The 12,429-nt window shown below is 36.1% G+C and overlaps 1 protein-coding gene across 2 annotated transcripts in view; it reads left to right on the top strand.

Moving 5' to 3' along the window:
* thsd4.L (thrombospondin type 1 domain containing 4 L homeolog) overlaps positions 1-12,429 on the top strand; it is a 353,548-nt gene that overhangs the window by 93,666 nt on the left and 247,453 nt on the right. For both annotated transcript variants that reach the window (XM_041586755.1, XM_041586754.1), the window contains one exon: positions 7,470-7,812. In XM_041586755.1, the coding sequence (XP_041442689.1) occupies positions 7,470-7,812 (343 nt within the window). The remainder of the gene's footprint in view (positions 1-7,469; positions 7,813-12,429) is intronic.

A 12,429-nucleotide genomic window follows, 5' to 3' on the forward strand; every position in this document is an offset into this window, starting at 1 on the left:
GTGTGAGTTGTAGTTGTACGAAAATCAATTTATTTAGCCCAAAAACATACAAAGAGGGCAATGTTTCGGGTCCTCAAGAAATATTGCCCTCTTGTATGTGTTTTTTTTTTTTGTGCTAAATAAATTGAAACTACAACTCACATGGTGTGCTGTTTGTCATTTTGTTTTGACACTAAGCGGATGTAATGAAGAAATGCTTGTGCTGCATGCAGTGTATTAAACTGTGTCTGTGTGTTCTGGATGTCTTATCTAACCTACAGTACACTTGGCCCTTTATCAAAGCTTCTGTTGTAATCCAAACACTTCCCGCCTTTATGTCTGGCTAAACCAATGTTTGTGTACCAGCAAAGCCAAAGGGACATTTCAGTTCTGAAATATTTTAAGGGGAACTATCGCGAAAATGAAAATTTAATATAAGCTTCAGCATACTAAAATATGAAACTTTGTAAATAAAATCAATTAAATATTCTGCATAATTTCTGAAATAATCAAGTTTATGTTCACTATCCCTCTCTCAGCATTGGTTTCTCTTCATTCTGTCTTCATTCAGCAGTTGGGTGTCAGATAAATATTGACAGTTAGATCCAATATATCGTATAGGGGGGCTCCTTCCTAGCAGATGTATTAGAGCTCATTCAAATAACTGATTCCAGTACAAACAAAATCTAACAAAATAACTGCATTTTGCACAAATCCTGCATGTAAAGAGACAGGATGTCTGGTGATTTTAAAAGAGTGAACTCTAATACATCTTCTAGTCAAAAGGAGCCCCCTATAAGATATATTGGATCTAACTGTTAATGAAAATCTGACACCCAACTGCTACATGATAAGAGAATGAAAACAGATGCTAAAAAGAGGACTAGTAAAGATGAACTTGATTTTTTCAGAAACAGTATAAAATATTTAATTTTTTGTATTTAGAAAGTTTATTTCAGTATGCCAAAGCTTATATAAAATTTTCATTTTTGTGATAGTTCCCCTTTAATACAATTGCAGGATTATATTAAAACATTAAACTTTTGACCATAGTTGTGTATAACATTGTAAAAATGTAAATGTGGCTGTAAATCTAAGGGGTGTCACATTTAGTAGTATTTTTATTAAAATATTTTTTTATGAAAATTGGCCCAGTGGGGCAGGGCATTACTTGAGCATAACCCTTTCATAGGTAAGGGCCATCTTCTTGATCCAAAATTTAAATCAATCAATAGATTATTTTGTGTAGGTGTCTATTTACCGGTAGTGCTATTTAGTAATATTTGCAACCCAACCCACTGTGGGTTTTTGGGGGCGACCTTTTCATTACCTGTGACCGTTCTCCCGATCCATAGTATAAATTAATATCAGCTGATCAGATCTTTCATTCTGTGTGTGTTTATGTGTTTGCAGATTTATGGCCAATACTATTTCACTGTTTAGTTTATGGCAGCCGAGTGTATAAAGCCACCCCTGCTGTGCTGCACAAATGTGCTTAAAGTACCACTTAAGTACAATGCAGAGATTGTTGTGTAAGAGACAGACCTAAAGCCTCTCTCTGTTCAGTAATATCTGCTACAACACAATCGTAATGGAGACGTTCGTGATCTGTCAGAAAATTATTTAAACCCCCCCCCAAAAAAAACCCTGCATTAAAAAGTATGCCCAAAAGGCTTATTTTCACTTCTTATGCATTAGTGTGTCATTTCTGGCATTATTCCTTGAAATAAATATTGTGTGGCATTAACATTTATTTTTATTCCTTACTTGACTTCTCCATAGCAATAAGAACAATGGGAAACTCATCTGAGATCTGTTTTTTTTTCTCTCTAGTTCTGACAAACTGTGAGCCATTTCCAGTTTTTTACACTACATGGGAGAAAGAAAAATCCCTTCATAATAAGCGTCACAGTCCTACAGCATTTACATTTAAGAACAGCAACAGCTGAACTTGTTTGTCTTTGACAGTAGAGGAGAGGATGACATAACACATGATTTGACATGGCAAACCAGTTCCTTTCTTTATAGATGTGAAATATGCAGTGATTCATTAGGAGCCCCCTGAACAACAATGAAAACAAAGACAACGTCTGTATATTGCAGTGGGTGTTGTAGTACTCTTTAGTCTCAGCTTACAGCTAACCAAGGGCTTTCCTAGTTATTACTAGGGATACTGGAGAAAATTGGAAATGAGAAGTGTGTCAGAGGTACAATAAATTCACCTTGGACTTTCTCCATTGCAGGCAGGGGTCCAAAGTCATTTAATTGGGTTGGGACAGGATACATCCTTTACGAGACCTAATTAGAGTAGAGAAGGTCACTCTGTAAATCAGTTTAGCTTTAGGCTTGATCTTGCTTGATCTATACATTCAAAACCCTAAGGCACCATAAAATGTATGTTGCCATTGGAAACCCAAACATCCTTCACAGGTACGCTCAAATAATAACTGCAAACATTAAATGGAGATAGCAAACAAGACATAGATATGAGTTGCTGTCCGTCCTAAAGCTGCTTTTCTGCTGTGCCTTTGGCTTCCAAATGGTGAAGATCACCACGTGTCTGTATTGCTTATGTGCAACAAGATCTGATTTGCACAGCTGCTTTGGCTTCCATTCCCAGTCAACTGTCTCTGCATCAACACCCTTTATTGTTGGCGGCTAATGTGACTGTTTCGATTTTGTCCAGTTAAGGTCAATAGAAACTAAGGGAGAAAAAAATGTGCTATATGAACATGCATTTCCTATTTGGCAGGAGGTCTAGCAGTGTATTTGGAATGGCTGTTATAAAAAGAAGGCAATACACCCAGGAACACAATTACATTTCCCCTATGTGAGAAAGAGCTTAAGTTTTGGGAGTAAAATCTTCCTTTCCCTGTGGGTTTAACTTTTACATTTCGATGGTATCCAGAGTAACAGAAACATGTCTGTAATAGAATACGCTGATAATTATAATAACCATGATAACAATTGTAATATAAACTGCAGCAGTGCAGCTGTGGAATTCAGGCACCATGAATCACTGCCACATATTGTTTGCTATCAATTCATTTTGTTTTCTTTTAAATGCTCGAAGCAATGGAGATTTAGATATGAATATAACCAGACTTTCCTACTTCAGCGTAAAAAGAGATCACGGAAGGAGGAGAAGAGGTAAACCTAGTGGCAGTGGACAACTTTTCTATCTTAATTGGAGGCATTATTCCCATGATTGGCTGTGCATTGTAAATTCAGTTCCAGTTGTGCCCTGTGCCAATAAAAAAGCAGTGTCACGTAATAACTGTATTATTTGCATTATCAAATGTAAGCCAAGGACAGGATGCCATTGTTTTGCAGAAGGTAATGAGGGAACGATTTTTTTATCACTGCAATAGCAAAATATATTTTGTTCATTTTTAGTTCCTTAAAGGAACAGTAACACCAAAAATAAGTATTTTAAAGTTATAAAAATATAATGTACTGTAGCGCTGCACTGTTAAAACTGACATGTTCGCTTCAGAAACTCTACAATAGTTTATATAAACAAGCTGCTGTGTAGCCATGGGGGCAGTCATTCAAAGCTGAAAAAGGAGAAAAGGCACGGATACACAGCAGATGAGAGATGAGCTCTGTAGTTTACAATGGGATTTTTCAGACCTTATCTGTTATCCATTGTGTATCCTGTGCTTGAATGGCTGCCTCCTTGGCAACATAGAAGCGTGTTTATATAAACTATAGTTGTGTTTCTGAAGGAAACACACCGGTTTTACCAGTACAGGACAACAATACATGATGCTGGCATTTATTTAAGATACTTTTAGATTTTGGTGTTGCTGTTCCTTTAAATTTTTAAGGGGTTTTATGCATTTAACTTGTGACACTCCAAAATACTTTTACCCTTGCTGCGGTAACCACAGCATTTGGTAACTGTCAGGAAAACCTGTGGTAGTGGTATAAGGCAGTGGGAAACAGATTGTCATTTGCTCCCCATGTCATTTGTGTCCCATGCTATGTCGTTAGCCAGTCCATACTTTTGCTAATTGACCAACTTCACATCATTTGTCACTTTTTCTATAAAGCCTTCCTCTGTGTCTGCTCTCGCCCTCTATATAAATTTAAATAGATGTTAAAACTCAAAAATTGTCGTCCCCTCCCTGCTCTGCATGTTATTTTAGTGTTGTGCTGTAACCCTGCAACAAACTAGTCCTGGAAGTGATTTAAACATTTGGAACAGTGCTGTTGACAGCACGTATACAAATCCCAACAGTTGCATTGCAAATAAAAATCCCTATGCTGACCTGTTCGGGATGCTGGGAGTTGTTTTTGTGCAGATGCAAAGGTGGGATAACGTTGTCATAACCAGCTTGAAAATGCTTAAAGTTATGTTTAATTCATAGAACAGCTGTAAGAAGTGACAGCTGCTTTTCTATAGAATGGATTGTTTTGCTTGCTAGTCATGGAACACAGTTCAGAAATACTTATTTCTGCCAACAACCTCACATGCACAACATAAGCTATTCTTTAGGGCTATGAGAAAACCAGTAAAAACAGATTAGCAATGCTTATGTGATTACATATGCATACACCTCAGTGTGCAGAATGTAGTACACGCCAACGATAGCTATTCACTTCTAGCCACAAAGTATTCCAGGTAGCACACACAGCTGCATGTGAACAGGGACGAAGGTAATAAGTAGCATTAACAGAAGCAAAACTCATTTTCCGTTAGCTGGCATGTATGATGTTCTGTAAATGGGTGATCCTAATATATGTACCCACTCATTTTAGTTTCTCTTCAGGTTAATTAACAGGATACGGATTTTGCTAATGCCACTGATTCCTGCTTTGAAGAATTTTAACTTTGTAGCAGACCTTAAGCAACAATATCAGCAGAATTAATTTAGGTTCACTTTAGGTATAGTCTGTTTCTGTTTGCTATTTAGAGTTACAGTAGGAAAGAAAGCCCCACTAACGCTAGAAAATGTTTATACGTATTTTTCTACAAGGTCCCATGTCACCTAGTTTCATGCTATCGCTTGTCATTTTCACATACCTTACATACATGATCTTTACTAGGTTGGTTATTAACGTGCTGGATGTAGGTGAGCTCAGCTCAGACCTATATAATTCAAGGAGGATATGCAGCCCCTACAGCAGCTTGAAAGAAAATTATTAGAAGAAAGCTGTTGCCTTTAAAATAAGTAAGCTCCGACTTCATACACCTAATGTAGATCTGTCCTGTGGTGCAGAGGTTTTGGCAACAGATCACTCACTTTATGGGTACAGAACTAGCCCTACCTCAATTGCTTAACCCGGCCACACGTTTGCTGGGCCTCCTAGATTCCATGGTGCCCAGAACAAATACTAGACACTTAATGAGACTGCTTATGTTTTATGGGAAAAAACCTTGGTGCTACATTGGATGGGCCTATCGCCACCAACCATGCATAAATGGATCATACTTGTTAACTCACAACTGGAACTATATAAGCTCACCTACATGGCAAGAGGATGCCCGAAAAAGTTTGACATCTGGTCTCACTATGAACAGTTTTGTACTCTCCAGCCTTCCCTCCTTTCTTTTCTCTGTTTCTCCTTCTTTCTTTATTATTTAATTTGTTGTTAAAACTAAAAAAAAAAAAGCATTCTTTAAAAAAAATAAGAAAGCTCATGAGGGAGATTTCTGATAGCATGCAATTTGTACTGAGATTATACGTTCCCATGTTGCATACTGGATGAGCAGGAGATTTGATGATCAGTTGCAACATCAAGTAAAATTGGGCAAATGTATCTAGAGTGGAGTGTAATCATTTTCCTGCTAGTTGTATATCGCTCTTCTTCCTCCAAAAGAAAGCTTCTACAGTAAGCAATGACATTGTTGACATGTCAACATTGCTAAATAACATTGTAGATAGGATATAGCTTTATCTACATATAATATGCCATAGAGCATTATAATAGATGACCCATAAGTAATCTACTGTTTCAAGTACACAATGAAACACTGGTTGCTTTTCAGCAAATATGTGTAGAAATAAAGGGCAACATTGCTAAATGACATTGTAGATAGGCTATAGCTTTATCTAGATATAATATGCCATAGTAGAGCATAATAATAGATGACCCTTAAGTAATCTACTGTTTCAAGTACATAATGAAACACTGGCTGCTTTTAAGCAAATTTGTGTAGAAATAAAGGCCAACAATTTTCTTCATTCTCAGTAAATATGAGGTGCTGAATTTCTGTGTATTTTTGTTCCATCTGTTACATTGGATAGACTCCATATATTCCACAGCTCAAGGGATTTCTTCAGACATATATAGATGAAGAAAAACATTCTTGAACATGATGAAGAAATGCTATGAATTTATAAAGTGTATGCATGTTGAAACAAACCTCCAAGCAGCAAAATTACTAGGCATTTTGATATGGTTTTGCAAAGCATTATGTCCCACTAGATATGGCTGAATGACATTGAATAGTCCACATATCTACCCTGAGAGGAAGAACTACAGTACATCATTCCTATTGTCTTTTAAAAATGGGCAAACATCTGTATGCAGGTGGTACTCACAGGTACTTCAACATGGTTCATGTATGGGATTTATTATTTGGAATGCTCGGGACCTGGGGTTTTCATCAGGGGTCATCAAGGCATCTTTCCATAATTTGCTACTCCAGTCCTTAAGTCTACTAAACACATTTAAACATTGAATAAAGCCAATAGGATTGTTTTGCCACCAATGTACTCGTTACCATAAAGTTTTGCCACCAATGTACAATTAAGTACAAAATACAGATTTATTATAGCAGAGTAAAGGCAAATCAGTTTTTGAAAAGTACTCAATGGAAAATGGCATTTCCATATTTTAGATGTTTCTGGTCAATGGATTTCCAGTAAAAGATCCCATACCTGTAGTATGAAAAGTAATCACATTTATTAAGAGAAAAATGTCCGGTATTGATAAGAAGTGCTTAAAAAAATGAATTAACATATGAGTTAAAGTGGAACCCAATGTACTTATTTGAGCAGGGTATCTCAATTCTGTATGTGAAAATGTACAGCCCTTTATTGTACAGCTTTTAATAAATATGAGATTATAATTATTACAACTACAAAATAACTAGATTTTGGCATATTGCGGGAAAATGTATTGGTAGCATTGTTTTAAAGGAACAGTTCAGTGTAAAAACAAAAACTGGGTAAATAGATAGGCAGTGCAAAATAAAAAATGTTTCTAATATAGTTAGCCAAAATGTAATCTATAAAGGCTGGAGTGAGCGAATGTCTAACGTAGAACAGAACACTACTTCCTGCTTTTGGCTAACTAATATATTGATTTTTTTTTTATTTATCACAGTCTATCTATTTACTCAGTTTTTATTTCTATAGTGAACAATTCCTTTAATAATAGCATAAATATTTTGAAAAATAAACTGCACCTGTGTGCAATATTTTATAGCTATGCAATTGTTTTGATTCTTGTTTTTTGTTGTTTGTTTTACAAAATAGAAACAGAACCCAAGGTGTAATAAACCCAGGATTCTATGGCTATGGAAAAGTCCCTTATGCATTGCCACTGCAAAGTGATACAGGTCAGGAGGCTCGGAGAACCCGGAGGCAGCGTCCGTCAGTTCGCCAGTCTGCTTATAAACAGAATACAGATGCACTAATTAACCAGCGGCAGGCTACCCATTCACAAGTGTCCTCAATACCCCAAGGTTTATACCCAGATATTTCCAGACATGGCTTTGCATCTCTCCAGCTACTTCAAGAGCAACCTCAAGTGCCACGTGGGGCCACAGCAATCACATGCATTGGACAATACAAACAGTACAAGATATGCAATAAAAATGTAAGTACATGTTTAGGGGCAGATTTATTAAGGTTCGAGTTGTGTTTTCCGCAAACAAATAAGAGTTTTTTCAAGGTTATTTTAGAGTCAAACATTGATTTATTTTGAAAACTTTAATTTTTCGAGATTTATTATACCCCGACCCTTGAAATAGCTGGAATCTGAAAACCTTTCAAGGTGATGTAGAAGTCATTAGCAGAGTTTTTTGGAGGGTTTCGCTGAAAAACTCAAGCAATTCAAGCAATTAGGGTTGCCACCTTTGTCCTTGTTCTCGGTAGACCAGTTACATTGGCGTGGGGTTAATGGAGTCAATGGAAATAACAAGCACAAATAAAGCAATCTATTAATTTTGAAATGTGTGATTTGATCCCCCATATTTATTATTAGAACTTTTCTTTTTAAGTAGTTCTACGCAGTGCATTGTATGCCCTAAGATGGTGAGTGGAGAATTTCAGCATCAACAATTTAATAATGTTTTATTAATATTAATTATTAATATATATATATAGGAATATTGTATATTACCAATAAATACACATTAGCAGTTAAAATGTTATATAAATAGCCCAAAAAAACATTTATCAACAGTAAAATTCATCAATGGCAATTAAATAGTAAAAACACCTCAGAAAGTTTATAAATAGTTAATTAACACAGATGATATTTTTTTTTTCCTTTCCAGAACTGGAATTATGAGGGTTTTTTTTTTTTTATTCAACTGCCATTTTACTGTGATGAATGTTTTTGTGGGCTGTTTATATAATTCTTTAACTACTAATGCGTATTTATTGCTAATATACAGTGTGTAGGCTGGCCGGCCACTATTTTTATGTAATTTATTGAGCACTGATCGACTTAAAGATATAGAGTAGATGTAGAGTATTATAAGTGATTGTTGTTAAGCTTACCATGTTAACATTTTATTTTCTCAATATAGAAATATAATATTAGTAGATATGTTAAGGAGCTTCATTAAGTTCATAAATCCATCAAGATCAGTCCTGCTGAAGTTCATCTTGCATTCCAGGACCTGTCTCTGTCTTGCCTGTGCTGCTTGAATATATATATATATATATATATATATATATATATATATATATATATATATATATATATATATATATATATATATATATATCTGTCTTTATGTTGTGTGTAGATTTGCTATGGAAAATATAATGTTATGTAAAGATAACAGACCTGGAAAAATCTAGCGGTGTTACCCAATTAATTACCTAGGCAAAACTTGCAGTTTAGAGGCCCTCAAACTCAATGTTGCGGTGAAAGCTAGCTCCCTAGTGGGTATTAATACGCACCATAAAACCCATATGTGCAATTCACATTAGCTCCATTGCAACACTGGTGGGCTTTACTGGGGAATCTCTTCAGACTGAACCTTCTAGAATGAATGACCTTTTTACATTATTTTCAAAATAATGAACGTACTATAGCAATTACAGACACACCGAGGCACATTATTGACTTCCAGGAGGGCAGAGGTGAACTAGAGGAAAGAGGAAGTTGAAAGAGTGCATGGGGCTTGATGACATGTTTAATGATACAGTTCTAGATCTTTGCTTTACATTTAATGTTGTTGTGTGTATCTATAGCTACAGCCAATAACATCATTTCAAATGTTTTTTTTTTCTTCAGAATTAACTTATCCTCTGCCAGAAAACACGTGGCATTAATCATTTTCCTGTAAAGACATTTTTGGAATTTTTGTTTTTATGGAAGAGGAATGAAAGGGACTCAGGAACTAAACTAGACTGTTTCTTTCCTTAGTGGTGTCCCTAGATTCCAGTTCATGTACATGGCTACTAGCACTAATCCATAGGATACAAGAACAGTTTGCTTGAGTTACAAAATGGCTCCTTATTAGTGAGAGGAATCTACTGAGAGCAATGGTCAGGTGCTCACATGATTAATTATGATATTTCTAGGGATGCACCGAATCCACTTTTTTGGATTTGGCTGAACCCCCGAATCCTTTGTGAAAGATTTGGCCGAATACCGAACCGAATCCGAACCCTAATTTGCATTACTTCCTTGTTTTGTGAAAAAAAAAACCACGTGATTTCCCTCCCTGGCCCTAATTTACATATGCAAATTAGGATTTGGATTCGGTTCGGCCAGGCAGAAGGATCCGGCCGAATCCTGCTTAAAAAGGTCGAATCCTGGCCGAATCCCGAACCGAATCCTGGATTCGGTGCATCCCTAGATATTTCCCTTGATATTATGCTTTCAAATCCTTATCACGTGCATATAGTCCCCATATACTAAAACTGATATCTGGGTTGTTATGTATCACATCCATCCCATTTTCATAACCCCACAATTGCAGCTTCTAAAACTATTTATCCTGGCAACCTATATTATATTACTGGAAAAGCACATGACCTCACAGCATATGAAGCACCAGGTCCAGAGTATTCTGCACAGCTGCACATCTATACAAATATACATGACATTTTTATTGTCTTTACAGTTTTAAGGAAAAAGTGTCGCCAAAAGTGCCATTATCAAAGCTTATATATTTTTGTAGTACTATATTATCTTTGATAACACCACTTTTGGGGACACCTTTTCAGCATCTGCTGACAGTGGGCTCCATGTTGCATTTGTTGGGTTCCTCAGAAAATATGTGTTGTTAAGTCACATGTTTTATTTGTGTAGTAATATTACTGCTGGTTTGTAATTTTTCTTCAATCATTCTTATGTGTGTTTAATTACAGATTGACTAAACAGTGGATCAAGTATATCTAATAACTAATTACTGTATAAAGTAAGGGCAGAGGAAACAGCATGTCAACAGATATGCCCAAATTCCTTGTGAGAAACTATTCTTTACTCAGGCCTGGATTTGTCGAAAGGCCACCAAGGCCCGGGCCTAGGGCGGCAGGATTTCCGGGGGGCGGCATGCTGCCCAACCACACCCACATTCAAAAACACTAGGGATGCGCTGGAGATCATTTTTTAAACATCCAATGCGCCAATTGCTCCGGTCCAGATGACAGGGGCAACGAACAGCTGTGGGTCTAGGGGCGCCCACTATGTAAATCCGGCTCTGCTTTTACTCTTATTTATCTATAAACAACTTTGATTGAAGTTAGTCAGAAGTAAGTCAGAATTTATATAATTTAGAGTTGAGAAAATTAGTGAATTACTGATCACATGAGCTTGAAAGATTCTTAGTAGAGGATCCACTTGTACTGGACTGTTGGCCTGGACGGACATGGAAAAAGTTTTATCCTGCAATATTAGTTTAAGAATCCATCCCTGATGTTGCATCACGGCAGCTCCCGGTATACTCTGATACTTGATAATTAATATGCTAATTTTTGGGAGTTGGAGTCCAGCAAGACTTGGGGGGAGCAATACTTTTGAAGGGACTAAGGAAGTATTCATACCCATTAAACCTTTAAAATTAAATTTTATTAACTTTAGTCTGTATTTAGATTTGCAGATATTCACTTTAAGACCAGATAACTGATGAAATCTGTTCAAAAATCACATAAATGAGGTAAGGCTGTGAGGAGATTTGTGCAAATAATCTGGGTTTGTATCCTTTCTCCTTTATTCTGTCAGAATGGAGATGCGCGATTGTTCTCCTTAAAGTTCAGGGCATTCCCTGTGCCAAACAGCTGTTAATAGAGAGTGTTTGCATACCAAGGACCAGTATTAAAAACTGATATTTTTGGAGTCTCATGTATCAGGTGAAATCCCTGTCAGCTGAATGTGAGCCAGGTCTAAATCCCACCTGATCATGGTTTATGAGATTAGGAATTTATGGGCCAAAGTTTAAAGAAAATAGAGACAAACTCCTAATCACTTAAAAAAAATAAAATATAGGACAATACATTCAAAATATTTTATAAATCTGTTTTTATATTAAGCACAGGGGCCATAGACAATACAACATGTTTTGCTGCTATACGGAATACCGTTATTATTAGCTAGAAGTAACCATCAAGGATCCATTAAGGTTTTAACAGCTCAAAATACACATGGGTGCAAATGAAACAAGTCTCTTAAATAAACTGTAATATTGCATTAATTATTCACAATTGACCCCTTATACTTATTTTGGCAATGGAAAGCTTATACTCTTAAACTACTTTCTCTTTCTAGCCTGTCTCCCTCCACGGGTCTTACTTTGTAAGGATTAGAGAATTCTTTATTTGTATTACAGAAAATCATGAATGGAACTACCAAGAGAGAAGTAGAACAGGAAACTGCTTTTTGCCTTGTAAATTATGTTCATTACAAGAGTGGGGAGGGGGAGTGAGATAAATAGAATCTGTGATAACTGGTATTCTTACACACGTTAGAGAGCTAGAACATGTTTTGTCAGATAAGGGCACGTTTTTCTTTTAAAAATAGGGAAGTTTTTCTTTTACAAACAGGGAAGTCACTTTTAAAATACAATGGTGCTACCTGGCAACCAAGAACACATATAGAAAGGAGGAACTCCTTTTAGAAAGGTAAAATAAAGGTCTAATGTTATGGAATATGTTAAACCATAACATTAATACATTTTAGGGCAAAGCATAATCTAGCAATAGAAATGTCCCTTTCCATAGCCTAAGTGGCTATTAGTAGAAATTCAAAACAAAT

The sequence above is a fragment of the Xenopus laevis genome, chromosome 3L (assembly GCF_017654675.1).
Source record: "Xenopus laevis strain J_2021 chromosome 3L, Xenopus_laevis_v10.1, whole genome shotgun sequence".
NCBI lineage: Eukaryota > Metazoa > Chordata > Amphibia > Anura > Pipidae > Xenopus > Xenopus laevis.